General features: G+C 46.4%; 1 protein-coding gene across 1 annotated transcript; it reads left to right on the forward strand.

Annotated features, from left to right (window-relative positions):
- Positions 11695 to 18145, forward strand: C16H1orf53 (chromosome 16 C1orf53 homolog). Its single transcript, XM_018060810.1, has 3 exons — positions 11695 to 11982; positions 16608 to 16709; positions 18002 to 18145. The coding sequence occupies exons 1-3, from the start codon at positions 11734 to 11736 to the stop codon at positions 18071 to 18073; spliced, it is 423 nt and encodes a 140-aa protein (XP_017916299.1). The 5' UTR covers positions 11695 to 11733; the 3' UTR covers positions 18074 to 18145.

Genomic DNA, 18419 nt, shown 5'->3' on the forward strand with positions numbered 1-18419 from the left:
TTAATGTTGCTGCTAAGTTGCTTCAGTTGTGTCCGACTCTGTGCGACCCCATAGACGGCAACCCACCAGGCTCCCCCGTCCCTGGGATTCTCCAGGTAAGAACACTGGGGTGGGTTGCCATTTCCTTCTCCAATGAAAGTGAAGAAAGTGAAAAGTGAAAGTCACGTCGCTCAGTCGTGTCCAACTCTTAGCAACCCCATGGACTGCGGCCCACCAGGCTCCTCCGTCCGTGGGATTTTCCAGGCAAGAATACTGGAGTGGGGTAGTAGGAAGTAAAATTTTAACCTCCACCTCATGTGTGTGTGGGGGGGTCCAGTTGGAGATAGTTAGGAAGCCCGCCTTCTTTCAGTCCTAGCAGGCAGATTTGTTTTATACTCCAGCTGTCTCGGAGAAGGCAATGGCACCCCACTCCAGCACAGAGCCTGGTGGGCTGCCGTCTCTGGGGTTGCACAGAGTCGAACATGACTGAAGCGACTTAGCAGCAGCAACTTAGCAGTAGCAGCCAGCTGTTTGCTAAGGACAGGGCTCTGATGAAGGTCAAGTGCAGCTCTAACTATGGGAATAGCTCTTTGAGGGCCTCACCTCTAGGATCTTGGCTCAGATGACTCATCGGGCACAGGCCAATGAGTCCACCAGCCACTAAGACTCAAGCACCAAGACTGACAAACTCCGAAGCACAACAGCAGTGCTGGAGACAAATTACAACCCTGATAATTGGCTCGGTTTTCAGCTTTGGGTATCTAGATTTTCCCTAATTTTTCAGGTTTAACTGTGTATTTTAAAATATAGTTAATTTTTCAATTTAGGCATTTTGTAAGGGATATTTTTAAGGCTATCTACCATGCCATATATCTGGAAACTGAGGTCCTACACGTCTTGTTATAAGAGTGAAGAAACCTTTCCTAGGGGCCTTCCTGCAGAATTTCCCCGTGTCCCGTTGGTAGGAGCCTTCGTATTAATCAACCAATCAATTCAGGAAGAATGGGATTTCCAAGACTGACCGCAACTGGTCAGAGTTTATCTCAGGGCTGCATGGGGGAGTGATGGACAATGAGACCGATCTGGGGGACAGGGAGGGAACAATTACTGTGGAGACAGCATAGTATGCCTGAAACAGGGACACTGTAGTGGCCACTGGGTAAACCAGTGTGACTAGCACAGAATGTTTCCCTAGAGAGTGACAGGACATAAGAGCAGAAAGGCACTTCAGGGGCCCAAGCGTGGGAGTGCCAAAAATGCCCAGCCAATGAGTTCACAATTTAACTTACGTGTAAAATGGTGACACTGAGGATTTTTGAATCAGAAAATAACAATTAAAACAGTGTGTTAGTGCTGCTATTTTGACAACAGTGTTAAGAGTGAAATAGAGGAGGAATGAAGTATAGGCAATAATTATAATTTTTGCCTACACTGCAAAACTGTATAGGCAGTAACTGAGGCATGTAACTTTCGCAGAAACTGAGGCATGCATGAAGTGATAATGACCCAAACCAGGTGAGATTTCAATAGGAAGTCAAAGGAAGGGAAAGACATTCGGAGAGACTGAACAAAATGTGACTGAATTGGAGGCGGGAGGAAGAGCTTTAGTCTACTTAAACATACATGACAGTGTAAAAAAGACTGAAGAGTCAGATTACAGAGTTTCAGTTCCAGCTCTGCCATTTCCCAGCTGGTAACTTCGGACAAATCCCTTAGAAATCTTTGGTCCTTGGCTGTACCACTTGGAAAAATTTGATATGATTATATAGTTTGGATCTTAAAATGTTGTGAGACTTAAATGAAGAGTTTCTAAATGTACATGGAAAATTATTGAAGATTACAGATGTTTATTGGGGCAGCTCTACCACATACAAGGATTTAGATCGGGTATTACAACAGCAGCTAGTAGACACGACACTACTCTTTAAGGCTATGGCTCCGTGTTGGGAGAAGGGCCCATGATTATTCCTGTCTTAAGGAGCTGTGAAGAGGGAAGGGGCTGAGGGTAAATTGGAGATGGCAAGGACGGGTCTCGATCCATTTCCATCTGGGTAATGTGGCCGGTGGATGCAGTCACTTCCCGGCCAAGGTGGTTAAAGTACCTTTTGGTGAATTCAGAGGTTATCAGTTGAAAACAGTGGTACAGGAACTTCCCTGGTGGTTCAGTGGCTAAGACTCTGCTCCCAATGTGGGGTCCTGGTTTCAATCCCTGGTCAGGGAACCAGATCCCACATGCCACAACTAAGACCCAGAGCAGCCAAATAAAAACAATTTTAAATAAATAAAAAGAGTGGGTGCCAAAGGAGACGGAATTCCTGGCTCTCTGCTTCAAGGCGGGCGGACCAGGAGGGCGGTGGACCTTATTCACACGCTGGGCACTGGGCACAGCTATCAGCAAGGATGCCTCAGTTTTCCTTAAGGCCTCTGCTGAAGTCTAGTGCGGGCTTGTTGATTACAGCATGCTCTGGTGATTCCAACTATGTCTGAAAGGGGTCAGTTTTACAAAGCAGCGGTCACGCAGAATAAGAGATCGCATTTTATGTGTACATGAACAGGTTGAAGGAGGAAATGCCATTTCAGGTGGAGCCTGAATGATGCAAACATGCTTTATCAGGCTGAAAAGGACAGTGATTACTGACAGTTTGGGGGACTGGAAGCCAAAGCCCAACAGGGCTGCTGCCACACCGCGGAGAGTCTTGGGGAGGCCCTTTCTTGCCTCGCGCAGCTCCCTGGGCTCCGGGCTACTTCCTGCCAGGCGTGGCCCCCATGGTCGCGTCCCCACGTCCTCTGTATGTCAGTTTTAAGGACACTTGCCACTTGATTCAGCACGCCCGCCTTGGACAATCCAGGACGATCCTCTCTTCTCAAAATCCTTAGCTTAATTATATCTGAAAGGGCCCCTTTCCCATCAAAGGTAACATTAACAGGTTCCCAAGATGAGAACACAGACATACATTTTAGGGGGACCACCATCACCGCACCTAAAAAGCAATTAAAATGAAGAGATTGTGAAACTGGATTAAAAAAAAACAATTAAAATGTCTAAAAAGCAATTAAAAAGCAATTAAAATGAAGAGATTGTGAAACTGGATTTTTTAAAAACAACAACAACAACTAGGGACTTCCCTGGTGGTCCAATGGTAAAGGGTCTGCCTTCCAAGACACGGGGTGCAGGTTCAATCCCCGGTCAGGGAGTAAGATCCCCCGGGCCTCGGGGCAACTGAGTCTGTGCCACAACTCGAGAGAAGCCCAAGTGTCACAACTGAGACCCAAGGAGGCATGAATAAATATTTTAAAAAGTTAAAATAAAAAGACCCAATTATATGATCCTAAAAGAAATACACTTTTACTGTAAAGACAAATGAAAAGGATAGTGAAGTTACTCAGTGCTGTCTGACTCTTTGCAACCCCATGTACTGTAGCCTACCAGATTCCTCCATCCATGGGATTTTCCAGGCAAGAATACTGGAGTGGGGTGCCGTTTCCTTCTCCAGGAGACCTTCCCAACCCAGGGATTGAACCCGGGTCTCCCGCATTGTAGGCAGACGTTTTACCATCTGAGCCATCAGGGAAGCCCCCCAAAATAAAAGGATAGGAAGAGCTTATACCGTGACAACACATCGTAAGAAAGCTAGAGTGCTTATGTTAATATCAGACAAAGCAGATTTCAGAACACAGAAAAATATCAGAAGAGGGACACTATATAAAGGCAAGGGTTCGTAAAGGCAAGGGTTCGTACAAGGGCACATAACAATCCCGTATATTTATGCCCCTAACAACAGAACTTCAAAGTCCATGAAGGAAACCTGAAAAAGTCACAAGCATAGACACATCCAAAGCTATTTTCAACAATGCTATCGAAACGTGTCATTAAGAGACGCTGTCAGACAGAGCAGTGGGTGGTAAGGACGCCCTTACACAATGATACAGATGTGACCACTCGTAGCAAGCGTACAGTTAGTCCAGTTGCACGCAGAAGATCCGTGTTCCACAGAGTCCCACAGAGGCATCGATTTCACACTTGGAGTAAACGTGAACGGCGTGTGTGCTGTGCTGATCGCTGAGGCTCATCCCTCCCGCCCACCACGGGGAGGATACTGACACGGATCGTGCTCGGCAGACGAGTCAAACACGTCAATGTCACGGGTATTTGACCTGAAACTCAGGGTGCCTTTCAGTGCAGTCATGGAACAGCAGACATGCTTTCTCCCTCAGGCAGCGGCGAGTGCAGAGAACACGGCTCTGATTTGTATGTGCTGTTGACGACCTTAACCGACATCTCTGTGCTGGTGTGTGGGAAATTCTACAGATCAAGGGCTGGCCATGTCATTTTAAAAGCGCAATTCTAAATCATTTATTGTAATAAGGTACAAATGGAATCACGTTCTTGCTAGATCTTCAGCAGTGTTCTTTCTGGGAAATTCGCTGCTAGTACTGAATATCCTGAAGAGTAGGTTTCATTTTGAATCCCTGCATGACAAAAGGGCTGGAGGTAATTAGTCTGGATATTTTATATGACAGTGATTGTGTGCATGTAGTTTATAATTGGAATGATTGTTCAGGGTTAACAAGGCTGCGCTTCACTGTCAACATACACTGACTGCGTTTGAAACGCAGCCCATACACTGCACCTACCATTAATTCGATGACTGCTTGGGGGGGACCTACTAACTGGACTGCCAAATGAAATCATGGTTACCTCGTTGTTATGGTAGGATAGTGTCTCTCAGAACAACAGGCTGAGATCGACGGACGTGTTGATAAAACCAATGCTGATTCTTAACCATAAGATATTAGGGGAAAGTGCATTTGTATCATTTCTTTACTGTGTGGCTTAGGTGTGGGATTTTGCCGCTATCTGTTCCTCTGTTCACTTCAACAAACTTTTTTTTTTTTTTTAGCATTTTCTATGTAATTGTGCTGGTAGAGATAAAAAAGATGATTAAGACAATCTTTTCCCCTTGAAGACTTCACGAGTTGCCAATAAAAAAGTCCTCATAAACACAAAGCCAAAAAGTAAGAAAGTGCAAATTTAGAGACACGTTTTGGATACTGTGGAGTGCTGAGGTGGTCTGCCCAGCTCAGACTGCAGAGGAGGCAATGGGCAAGGTGAGCAGTCAGAAAGGGCTTCACAGAAGAGGGGTCGTAGGGGTGGAGGCTTCAAGCACAGGTATAACATCACCACTCCCAGGAGATGAGGGGTATTTTTGTCAGAATAAATACCATGGGCAATGTATAAACAATCCATCTCCAGCCATTTAGCAGAGGGCCCTGATACAGGATAAGCCCTTGTTACTCGTTCTGTTCCAGCTGTGCCCTGGGGAAAGAAATGGTAACAAACTGAACTAGAACAAAAATAGAGGCAAAGGAAGACGACTTTGAGACCCAAAGAAGTAAAACGGGTAAGACTTGGTGATCACCTGGATGCAGGGATGTGGGAAGAAAATCTGGGGGCAAAAAAAAAAAAAAAAACCTCTGAATTAGCTGTGCCTTTAAAAGCAGCGACGGGACTTCCCTAATGGTCCAGTGGTTAAGAATCCACCTTGCAATGCAAGGGACTTAAGTTCAATCCCTGATCAAGGAACTGAGATCTCACATGCCTCGGGGCAACTAAGCCTGTGGGCCACAAGGAAAGATCTCCAGTGAAGCAACTAGCACTCTCTGCAGTTAGATGAATAATATATATATATATTTATTTATTTTTTTTTTTTTTAATTTTTTTATTTTTTTTTTAAATTTTAAAATTTTTAATTCTTACATGCATTCCCAAACATGAACCCCCCTCCCACCTCCCTCCCCACAACATCTCTCTGGGTCATCCCCATGCACCTGCCCCAAGCAAGCTGCACCCTACGTCAGACATGGACTGGCGATTCAATTCTTACACAGAATTGAAAGAGACACATGTACCCCAATGTTCATCGCAGCACTGTTTATAATAGCCAGGACATGGAAACAACCTAGATGTCCATCAGCAGATGAGTGGATAAGAAAGCTGTGGTACATATATATATTTATTTTTTAAAAAAGAGGATATAAATGGTGAAGTAGTATTTGGGAGGGAATGATCTCGAAGTCCATTCTGAGCTCAGGGGTATTTATATCTGTACTACAGGTGGAGAGTAGATGTGTGGACCTCACAAGCGTGAACCAGAGATCTGGGAGTCATGAGTGTGCAGGAAACATTAAAAACATAAACACAGACAAAATTGTGTGAGGGTGGAGTGTGCAGTGGGAGAGGGTGAGGGCTGCTGAAGAAGCAGGTGATCAGCGCTTTCAAAGCAATTAGCCAAGCACTGGACGCATGGCCCACATTTAACCCTCAGGTCGTGCCTGCTTCTCACCCTAGTGGTGGGCAAAGCTACTAGCCTACTGCTCGGTAGAGGATGACGGAGAGGGAGGAAGAGGACCCGAAAGAGCTAGATCACTTCCTGTCAGGCAGCGCATCCACAGCTCCTCCAGGAGACAGAAACGAGGGATGGAGGGGAGCCGAGGGCAGGGGCGCTCAGGGCAGACGGCACCGGTGGGTGGGCCCTCAGGAAGACAGCCAGGGTGCGCTGGGCTCGCAAACAGAAACGGCTGTAATTCCCCCAAGAATTTTCTAAGACCAGCTCCATGAGACAAAGGGTACCAACAGATGTCCCATGGAAGGAAACAAAGATTCCCTGTGGGCGATCTCAGGGGTGTGTAACGTTTGCTCTCAGTCATGAGGATTGAGAGTGAAACGCACTATACGCAGAGCCATGGTGTGACACGCCACAACACATCATCCGGCGATCGGAAATGCGTCAGATACGCAAATCGCGTCCAAAACAACCGTGCCATCGGGCAGTGTCTGCACAGGATGTCTGTGGGCTGCTCTCAGATCCCAGCACCCGCTGGCCCACTCATAGCGCAATACGCTCATATTTACTGAGAAGATAACACCGGCAACACTTCAGAGTCAACCCCAGGCAGGTTTTCTGGGGCTGAGTTCAGTTTGATAACGTGTGCGTCTGAGCCATCAATAAAATGGCCCAATGTTACTCAATGAAGACAATTTAACATGACCTCAGAGTTAGCATCTTTATCATCCAGTTTTTACGGTATTTATTTGCAATCATAATTTCTCAAATTTGCATTATTATGTAAAAATGTTAATTTTAGAATTTCATATGAAATGCCCACCTACTAGTTAAGGACTGTAGATTTAGAAGGAAAAAACCATGGATTCATTTACCCATTGGAAGTCTTCATTCACTGAGTGTCGTAGCGCGAGTGTGCTCAGTCGCGTCTGACTGTGCGACCCCAGGGACTGTAGGCTCCTCTGTCCATGGGATTTCCCCGAAAGAACACTGGAGTTGGTGGCCTTCTCCAGGGCGCCTTCCTGACCCTGGTTCAAACCCGCGTCTCCTGGGGCTCCTGAACTGGCACACAGATTCTCTAGCACTGAGCCACCAGGGAAGCCCAAGCATCATAGAACAACACACAAAGTGTGAGCTGGGCTGTGGAGACACAAAGATGAGAAGAGCGTGCTCCCCACCCTCCTCCCTACTGTCCTGTTTATCATCTGTTGGGAAAACAATGCCCCCAAATTATTACATATAAAAAGCTAAAATGGAGCAGATAATTGTGGGCAATCAAAGGAAAGATGTCCAGGGGGAATCAGAGACCAGTGAGAAATGTTTTAAGTGATAAACAATTAATACTAGGGAATTCCCTGTAGACCCAGTGGTCAGGGCTCCACGAATCCACTGCAGGGGCAGGAGTTCAATCCCCGGTCCAGGAATTAAGATCCTGCCCACGGCAGCCAAAAGCACAACATGCTAAATGCTAAAGGGACTGGCGAGCTGGAGGAGCTTGTTTTGCCTTTGCAAGTCACGCTGCAGTGGACGTCGGTTACCTGTACCCCCACCATCGGTACAGAGCTGTTCTCAGGCAGTGCCCTGGGCAGGCCCCAGTTGTCTTCAGCACAACCCATACTCATGAAGATTGGTTCCCGAACGGACACACAATAAAAACATGGCTGTTAGGACTTCTGGGGGCAAAAAGGCTTCTTCTCCACCAGGAGCTCCATAAGACTCTCTTTCAGAGGGACAAGGAAGAGAAACCTAGGAGCCTTTTACCCCATCTTTCACCCACAGAAACAGCCAACAGCAGTAAGGAGGAAACAGTCTGAGCCATGGCCAAGCCCTGTGCCTGGACCAAGTCCTGCCTCAGGGTGACAGGGCCTATCCCTTCTACTGTAACCAAATAAAGCCACCTGACCCACATCCTGCCACCTAGAAGCCTACTGTAGCTACTGAAAAAAACTGATACAAATGAAACAGGGAAACACCTGTCTCTGAACCACCTTCTTCCTCCTCCTCCAAATAACAAGCATGTTCAATGTCAACACGAACACCAAAGACGACAGGAAGGAGTACAGAATACACGCCACATCATGGAACACGCAGCGAGGTGGCACAGAACTCTCCTTAAAGCAAACTTGGGGGTAAGTGCACTCTAAATAAAGCAGGGACTGAAGGTACCATTCCAGGCTGGAATGCGGTGGCCCCCCACTTTCACACAGTTCTGTCTGCTTTAGCACAGAGAATCTAAGGGGAAATTAACACATGCTAGAATAAGGTAGGCTTTACCATCTGAGCCACCAACCCACTCCACTACTCTTGCCTGGAAAATCCTACGGACGGAGGAGCCTGGTAGGCTACAGTCCATGGGGTCGCAGAGAGTCGGACACGACTGATCAACTTCACTTCAGAATAAGATAGGCAACAAGATCCAAGGAGGCTCTTTCAGACAAGAGATGCAGTGAATGCGCCACTGGATGTGCCTTGACACTGACTCCCAAGTGTGAAGATGAGACAAAAACTGAAGGGGGTGGATAAACGACACTCTAACGGTCAAATCTGGAAACTATTTATACGAAGACACTTCATCAACTCTTAATTATATAGGTTTCCAGCTCTGGTAAGATTTCAGTTCAGTTCAGTTGCTCAGTGGTGGTCGACTCTTTGCAACCCCATGGCCTGCAGTACACCAGGCTCCCTGTCCCTCATCAACCCCCAGAGCTTGCTCAAACTCATTATCATCAAATTGGTGATGCCAACCAACCATCTCATCCTCCTGCCTTCAATCTTTCCCGGCATCAGGGACTTTTCAAGTGAGTCAGTTCTTCATATCAGGTGTGCCAAAGCATTGGAGCTTCAGCTTCAGCATCAGTCCTTTCAATGAATATTCAGCACTGATTTCCTTTAGGATGGGCTGGTTGGATCTCCTTGCAGTCGAAGGGACTCTTAAGAGTCTTCTCCAGCACCACAGTTCAAAAGCATCAATTCTTTTGGCACTCAGCTTTCTTTACAGTCCAATTCTCACATCCATATATGACTGGAAAAACCATAGCTTTGACTAGACTGACCTTTGTTGGCAAAGTAATGTCTCTGCTTTTTAATATGCTGTCTAGGTTGGTCGTAGCTTTTCTTCCAAGGAGCAAGTGTCTTTTAATTTCATGGTTGCAGTCACCATCTGCAGTGATTTTGGAGCCCCCAAAAATAAAGTCTCACTGTTTCCTTTGTTTCCCCATCTATTTGACACGAAGCGATGGGATCAGATGCCATGAGCTTAGTTTTTGTGAGATTAAAGATATGCATCTAGAAGAATGCACACACTGGTAACCCCTGAGTACAAAACAGCTTCTGGGGCCGAAATGCCCAAAGGCTTTTAGCTAGCAGATGATTTTTAAACCTGGCAATGGAGGACATCATCTAAGGTTCTGGTTAACTCAATGATTTCCTTTACCCAGTAATGTGAACACTGTTTTTATATCCCTTTTTGCATTTATGGTTTTTTAATTGAAAGTGAAAGTGAAGTCGCTCAGTCATGTCCGACTCTTTGGGACCCCATGGACTATAGCCTACCAGGCTCCTCCATCCATGGAATTTTCCAGGCAAGAGTACTGGAGTGGGTGGCCATTTCCTTCTCCAGGGGATCTTTCCAACCCAGGGATCAAACCCAGGTCTCCCACATTGCAGCCAGAAAATTTACCATCTGAGCCACCTATGGGTTCACAAGAAGCTGTAAAAATAGTACAGCAGGTTTCCTTCACTCAGTTTCCCCAAATGATTACATCTTCCATATCTGTAACACAGTATCAAAGCTAGGACTGGGACTTTGGAACAAAATACTCTATCTCTAAGCACACCTGTAGACTTCCGACAGGATCAGAACACAGAACTGCCACTACTACTATCAAACATCTCCCTCACCACACCCCTATATTCACATCTGCCCCCTCATTCAGTAAAGTAAACGTTTCACAAAACCAGTCTTCACTCTTTGCTGATGACTATTTTCTGTCATGAACATGGTCTAAAAATTTGGTCTCTATCCTTTGAATTAATGTTACAAACTATTAACTGGTCCTCATCCTCAATTTTAAAAACAATGTAATCAATCAGAACTTACAGACTCACTTCGAAAATTTGGTTTGGCAAAAAACACAAACACAGAGCTGATTCACAGTCAATTCCCTTTTATAACCGCAGTTGCCCTTTCCACAGTTTACTGAGGGTCCCTCCTCAGCCTCCCAGGTTTTAAACTTTTCTCAGATCACTAAGCATTCTCCAGAGCCTGATTAATTTATTATCCCAGCACAAAGGAAGCAGATTTACAAAAGAAGATCCCAATTTATTAATTACTATGAGATTTACAACGGACCAATAGGGTCATTTCAATCAGCGCCGACTAAGAATACAAATATAATGCCAGGGTTACAAGGTAAATGCAGATGTCAAAAACGGGTGGTGATGGTCTGCCCTCATCCTTCTCCTGTACCACTCTACAACCTGCTCTTGTCTTCAGGGGTCAACTGCTGCCCTCAGCTCTCAAAAAGTGAAGAACACTTACAAAACAGCTTACTCTTCAAGCCTGAAACACAGGCTGAGGGGAGGAGGCCGAGTACTGTTCATTCTAACGCCTGCAATTACCTCCTGGGATGTGTGCTAATTTTCTCAAAGTCAGTTTTTTGGGGAGGAGCGGGATAACTTTCATCTTTCAGACAGGAAATATAATCTTAGTTTGGATTTTGCAAATGACTTAGCAATCTGAAACCGACGCCTCTTCCTGCTATTGGTCCTCCGGTTAGTCTGGGTCAAAGAGCCGGGCGCTGGAGGGCTCCCCTCCCAGCACACAGCACCTGCAAATACTCAAGCCTTTCCTGGATGAGCCCAAACTGGCTATAAACGAACCTGAGCGACTCGGATCACTTTCTGGCATTTTATCAGTTGTAGCGATTATGCTGAAAAGATCTCGAGGCTCGTTTGACAGGAGAAAAAGAATGTCCACGTGTCCTGACAGAAGGCCAATGGGAAACTTGGAGCGGAGGTCCTGAGGGTGGAGAAGGCACGATCTCCGGTAACCGCGTCCTGCAGGAGTCTTCTCAGCCGCCCGAGTCCACCTCATCTCCGGACAAGGCCGCAGGGGCGGCGGACGGCCCGGGGTCCGGTCCTCAGGGCGCGGGCTGGGACCGCAGGGGCCAAGCTCGGGGTCGGGAAGGGTGGGGAGGTCCCTCGGTGCGGGGTCAGGGGTGCGGGCCGGGGTCCCGAACCGGAGGGCGGGCTCCGGAGGCTCGAGGCCGGGGTGGGAAGGGGAGTCGGGGCTCGGAGGGCCGAGGTGCGGGGGTGGCGGCTAGGTCCGACAGCGCGAGCTCCGCCAGGCCCCGCGCGCGCAGCCCGGCCCGCCCCGCGGCCGCGCGCCCCGCCTCCTCAGGCGGCGGCCATGGCGGCCTGGCGGGTCCCGGCTTCCGCGCTCGGGAGGCCGCGGCCCGCCGCCCCGCCGCCGCCCCGTGACGGAGCAGCGTTCCGACGGGGCCGCGGCGTCCCCCTCTGCTCCGCTGCGCGGGAGGACGGCGGTGGCCCCGGGCCCGACTCGCAGGGCGGGCAGGAAGAAGCGGCCAAGCGCCCGGCGAGCCAAGAGTTAACGGCGGCGGAGCGGAGGATCGTGGAGCTACACGCGGCCGCCTGCGCGGTGAGGCCCCGCCCCGTCCGCAGCCCCCGCCCGAGGGCCGTGCGCTTGCGCGGTAAGGCCCCGCCTCCCGAGACGCCTAAGCCCCGCCCCGCCCGGGCCTCTGTCCTGGGGCCATGCGCCAGCTCCGCGAGGCCCCGCCCCTCGGGCGTCCCGCCCCGCCCCGGCCCGCCGCCTGATGCGTCTGTGCGCCGGCCGGTCCCTCCACCTGGAGCCGGGTAACTAGAGGCCGGCGTAGGCGTGTCTCTGGCCTCTGTTCTTGCGGCTGGGTCCCATTCCGAACTTTTCTCCTGAAAACTAGCCACAGTTCCCTATTCTCAGCGAAGAATTAACATGTATCTATTTTGAGTATGAGTGCAGCTCCTTTCTAATCTGTGTCCGAACTAAACTCCGTGGGGTCTATCATCACGCCGTGTGTGTGTGTGTGTGTGTGTGTGTGTGTGTGTGTGCGTGCGTGTGCGTGTGCGTGTGTGTTGGAGGGGTGTGAAGCATTGATGTAGGAGGTAGAGGAGCTGAGAAGTCACCGGAAAATATGTGTTTTTATCCGCAGTATCAGTTTAACACCAATGATTTCAATAATGAGAACGTAAAAGATGAACTTTTTTTAAAATTTAATTTTTGCTATCATCCTTTCGTCTTTTGCACCTCTCAGAGCACAGTTACAAAGGAAACTATAATCAGGAGTCTACATTCTTCGCAGACAATCTTGAGCTGTTTTCTCTGGTTTGGGGTTTCAGTTCAGTTCAGTTCAGTCGCTCAGTCGTGTCCGACTCTTTGCGACCCCATGAATTGCCGCACTCCAGGCCTCCCTGTCCATCACCAACTCCCAGAGTTCACTCAGACTCAGGTCCATCGAGTCGGTGATGCCATCCAGCCATCTCATCCTCTGTCGTCCCCTTCTCCTCCTGCCCCCAATCCCTCCCAGCATCAGAGTCTTTTCCAATGAGTCAACTCTTCACATGAGGTGGCCAAAGTATTGGAGTTTCAGCTTTAGCATCATTTCTTCCAAAGAACACCCAGGACCGATCTCCTTTCGAATGGACTGGTTGGATCTCCTTGCAGTCCAAGGGACTCTCAAGAGTCTTTAAATTAAAAGTTGTCACCTCCCATCATGCTTTCTAATATCTTAGACTACATACATTTAAAGGTAGCATATTTATATTTGCATCATCTTTAAAGAGCAAGTGAGTTCTATGATAAAGATACAAAAAGAGATATGAAAGTAGCCTGTGATACACTGCAGGTGATCAGTCCTTCACGGGACTGATGTTAACCAGGTCTGAGCTCGAACCAAGGGAGCAGAGAAGGAAAACTTGCAGGTTGCCTGAAGTTGACTTTTTCGCTGGTAGTTGGTAGGCCGTGAAATCCACTCCCTGATTCATTCCAGTGTTGAAACTTCTGCATGGAGACTCTTTAGGAAATGACTGGCAGCTTTTATTGTTCTTGTTTATACTCTTTTTAAAATAACATGTGTAATTTGTTCCCATATTTCACCCTATAGGCTTCCCTGGTGGCTCAAGATGGTAAACAATCTCCTGCCTTGCGGGAGACCTGGGTTCGATCCCTGGGTCAGGAAGAACCCCTGCAGGAGGGCATGGCAACCCACTCCAGTATTCTTGCCTGGAGAATCCCATGGACAAAGGAGCCTGGTCACTATAATCCATGGGGCCGCAAAAAGTCAGACACGACTGAGCAATTAAGCACATTTCACCATATAAATGTGGTAAATAGAAGTAAAAAGTGTCATTCTCTATAGAACAAACACCAGTGGCCTGGAAAGATGGGCTCCATCAGCCTGGGAAAGAAACCTTTTCTCATTCAGGAAATCCATCAGTATCAGCATTGCAGGTTAAATGACTGTCCCAGAGCCTATAAGTAAAGGTGATAACAAATTTGTTGTCATTGTTCAAAAATCAGAGCCCCCTGCCCCTGGTCCTTCTCCCACACCTGCAGGCAAGTAGCTCTCTTACCTGTACTGATCTGCCTCCCTGGACATCTTATTCTCGGTCAGCATTCCTGCCCCACCTTTGTCTGTTGCCACCATTACCTAAGGCTCATTCACTAAGGATAAATTAAGTTTGTGCAGGCAGCCAACAAGCTCAGAGTTTCCCTATCAACAGGGAAAGCAAGAGAGCTGCCCATACCTGGGAGCAGTCTGTAAAGCTCCCAGGCTCCAGGCAGTTTGCTCTCAGAAGACCCCCAGCTATGAAAAGCAGAGAGATGTCTGCGGACAGAGTTACCAGTGTTCTTTCGCTTTTCTTCCAAGTCTTGCAACACAGACTTTGTATTAATAAATAAAGAAGTGAGGTCTTGACAGCCAGTTATTCTAACATAGTGTTTAGCGCCTCTGGTCTCACGTAATCTGCTTCTGTGACCCCAAAGGATTTTGGAGGCCCCTTAGACTGGCCTTGGGAGTCGATTGTGGGATTTCTGCTGCCCTTGTTGCCTTGGAGGAGGCCTAGACTTGAACTCTAATTGTCGTTTTGCTCCACACTTTACTCATGAGGTATAGTTGATTAAAAGCCGAACTAGAACAAAACATTCAGCCATTAAGGAAGACACTCCGAAGAAGCAGTTTGTGGCACACACGAAAATGTATGTCAGAAGACATTTCCGTGTCGCATGTAATTTAATGGAAAGGCTCTATGCAAGAGTGGTGCACTTACCGCATGGTAAAAGGGTTACAGAAAAAGTCCAGGAGAAAGTTTTTTCCCTTCAAAATTTTCCCCTTCAAAGTCTCAAGGCTAGTTAAAAAGAATGAAATAGTGCCGTTTGCAGCAACGTGGATGGACCAAGAAACTGTCATACCGACTGAAGCAAGTCAGATGGAGAAGGAGAAATATAGTATGAAAGTGAAAGTGGGGCTTCCCTGGTGGCTTAGCTGGTAAAGAATCTGCCTGCAATGTAGGAGATCTGAGTTTGATCCCTGGGTTGGGACGATCCCCTGGAGAAGGGAATGGCTACCAACTCCAGTATTCTGGCCTGGAGAATTCCATGGACTATATGGTCCATGGGGTGGCAAAAAGTTGGACACGACACCCCCCTGAAATCTAAAAAGAAAATGATACAAATGAACTTATTTACGAGACAGAAACAGACCCACAGACTTAGAGAATGAATCTATGGTTGCCAAAAGGAACAGACAGTTGCAGAGTTTGGGATCAACATGCCCACACTGTTTAAAACAGATAACCATCCAGGACCTACTGTACAGCACAGAGAACTCTTCTCAATGTTACATGGTAGCCTGGATGGGAGGAGAGTTTGAGGGAGAACGGATACACGTGTGGGCTTCCCAGGTGGTGTTAGTGGTAAAGGACCCACCTACCAGTGCAGGAGACGTAAGAAATGTGGGTTCAGTTCCTGGGTTGGGAAGATCCCCTGGAGGAGGGCATGGCAACCCGCTCCAGTATTCTTGCCTGGAGAGTCCCATGGACAGAGGGTCCTACTCAGTTGCGAAGAGCAGGACATGTCTGAGAGCGCATGCATAGATACACGCATATGTATGGCTGAGTCCCTTTGCTGTCCACCTGAAACTATCACAACGTTGTTTTTCTGTTTTTAAGTATTTATTTATTTGGCTGTGCTGGGTCTTGCAGCAGACCGGATCTTTTGATGTAGAATTCAAATTCTTATTTGCGTTAAGTGGGATCTAGCTTCCTGACCAGGGATTGAACCCAGGCCCCCCTGCAGTGGGAGCTCGGAGTCCCAGCCACTGGACCATCAGGGAAGCCCCCATCACAACGTTGTTAATCAGGTGTGAAAGTGAAAGTCGCTCAGTCGCTCTTTTATACTCCAATGCAAAATTAAAAGTTTTTTAAAAAATCTCAAGGATAAATAATGTCAGCCACATGGTCCACATCCATAGCAGAGGGTTGCATCGTTTACTTTGCCTTCACATAGTGTACCTGGAACAACTTTCTAAAACCATGTTTGAATAAGTAGAGCATGCATCCTTGACATCCGAAGGGCTGTAGTAAAAGCTGCTTTTGATCAAACTCATGAAGCTGTGAGTGTTAATATGCTAAAACAATACTTTCATTTTGCTTAAAAACGGTAATAAAAACACTCCAAAAAAAGAAAGCAGTGCAAAGGGTGCAGGGGAGCGGCGCATCATGAAGGTAAGGAAAAGTGTTCAATAACAGCGAAGGCCGCGCTTTTTCTAGAAGGACCATTGGTTTTGATTAGCACCTTTTCTGTAAGTTTAAATCATTATCCGCATATTTTAAGCACTGAAATTGCAACTGCAACTTCTGAGTGAAGGTTCATTTTCAGCCTCTTAAGCTCTTAAAGTCATTAAATCACCTGTTATTAAACTTGTTACCTAGAAACTGAATGAAAAATACCTGCGCGGTGGCTGCGTCGTTATTGGGTATAGAGGCGTTCTTGTTTTTCCATCAACTTCTCGTTTTTCTCAAACTATATTTTCTCCTCATGTCATATAAAGTTGGACTGTGTATAATGTCGGAATGCATGCGGGCCTTAATTGCAAGTGCCACGAAAATTGCTGGGAAGAAGTTTAATATTGTTTGAAGAAACATGTTGCAGTATTTTATGGGTAGGAATTATGGTGAGGAGATACGGTGAATTTTGAGATGAATGAATTGTTTGATTTCATTACTCTTCAGGCTGGCCAGCTAAACTACGTGGACCCAGCTACCGGCTACATGGTGTTCACCCAGCTGGCCCACTTGCAGAGAGGCCAGTGCTGCGGCTCAGCCTGTAGACACGTGAGTACCAGCTCCGCTTGCAGTACAGCAGCAGTCTTTGGTGCTTCTGTGACTTCATAAATACCTATTATTTGAAAAACAAGTCAAATAAAAATGCTAAATAGACCTGTGGTGCACTTTCACAAGCTTCCCTAGTCTAGGACAGTGAAAGTCCTAAGGATCAACAGAGGACCTTTAAAGTTAATGGAATTTTGTAACATTTCACCGTGAGCATCGGTTCCTTGAAATGCCGTGATGGGAAATTCATGGGAGTTCTTTTATTGTGAAGAAACTTTTCACGAGGTTTCAAATCAGCTGTGTTCACTAGGCGAGTTCAAAGACAGCAGGAAAAGAAATCCAGAATATTGCAGACTAGATCCCAGGAAGCATTTATTTTTCATTTTTAGCTGAATCAGTAGATACTTGCCCAACACTGGCAGGCATGTTTTTGTTGAAGGTAATGATTTTGCTTCTCCATTGCTCCCTTTCTTTCTTCCTTCCCTCCTCCTCCTGTCTCCTCCTCCTCTTCTTCCTTCTGTATATTATTATTACTCCCCCTCCCTTCCTCCTTCTCTCCTGCCTCCTGCTCTTTCTGTAGCTATTTTCTGCTGTCTTTAAAATAACCATGAGACTCGCCACCCCATACTTAGTGCTGTACATTTCCTAAAACGTATATTTCAGCGACCCTAAATCCCTATGCTCACTGATGAAGATGTGCTAAATATGTAATCCTTCCCCATTTTGAGCAAAAAATAAATAAATGTGAATGGGTTCTTCACTGTAACCTTTTTTAGAGTAGGTCCCTTTCGCAGTAAGGAAATTATTAGGCAGTTAAGATTATAAACAGATAACCTCTGTTTATAGACCACTTTGAATGTTTGGGGGCAAGAAGTTGTTATTTGCTTCAACTGACCCACTTCATATCAAGGAACCAACACTAAAATCCTTGTATTAGCCAGTATTGATAAAGTAAGCCTTCACTTTTATGGATGTTCCTACCTGTGCCTTTAGCTGTTTGTAATCAAATGCCTAAGAGCTTTGCCTGAATTGAGGACTTGGAGGATTTTTTTTTAAGGGTGAGTTTTTGATGGTAAAATTCTTCAAGTTGGAAGGATGCATTTAGGAAGTGATTCTTGGACCCTAATTAGGACTGTTTGCCAGACTTTGCCACCATCCTCCTCTGAGTCTGTAGGCGGTAGATCAAATAATCTATAGAACATCATCAGCAGTCTCTCTTTTTCACCATGAGACATGTACTTTTTCAAGATGACTGTTAAATAATTCAACAATAACTTGTTTTCTTTCTTTTGCAGTGTCCATATGGTCAAATCAATGTTAAAGATCCGTCCAAAAAGAAGCAGTTCAATTCATATTTTTATGTGTGACAACAATTTTATCTCTGTTCTCCATCTAATTGAGCCTTATTAAAAATAAATAAATAAAATTTTAATCCAGAATGGCTTTCTGGGCTGTTAGTACTTAAGCACGGGATTCATCTTAAGTACCTATGTTAAACGAACATCAACAAAATAAAAAGTTAGCAAATATTTGTGTTTCTGAAGTGGCACATTGATAATTATTTTGCTTTCTTTTTCCTTCATTATCAGACAATGTTGAAAAAGGAAAATAATGACTCTTCCATTAAATAAATACCAGCAATCAGGTCACATTAGTAGCTCTTGATTTTTTTTCTTTTTTTATAGCCCCACTTCTCCTACTGTTTTTCTCCTC

This window comes from Capra hircus, chromosome 16, assembly GCF_001704415.2.
Source record: "Capra hircus breed San Clemente chromosome 16, ASM170441v1, whole genome shotgun sequence".
Taxonomy (NCBI): Eukaryota; Metazoa; Chordata; class Mammalia; order Artiodactyla; family Bovidae; genus Capra; species Capra hircus.

What these genes read in the sequence shown, in the direction of transcription:
- C16H1orf53 (XM_018060810.1), top strand. Translation starts at nt 11,734, where the DNA reads ATGGCGGCCTGGCGGGTCCCGGCTTCCGCGCTCGGGAGGCCGCGGCCC. An exon ending in TACACGCGGCCGCCTGCGCG is followed by an intron (nt 11,983 to 16,607) that starts GTGAGGCCCCGC and finishes ATTACTCTTCAG; the next exon opens with GCTGGCCAGCTAAACTACGT. An exon ending in GCGGCTCAGCCTGTAGACAC is followed by an intron (nt 16,710 to 18,001) that starts GTGAGTACCAGC and finishes TTTCTTTTGCAG; the next exon opens with TGTCCATATGGTCAAATCAA.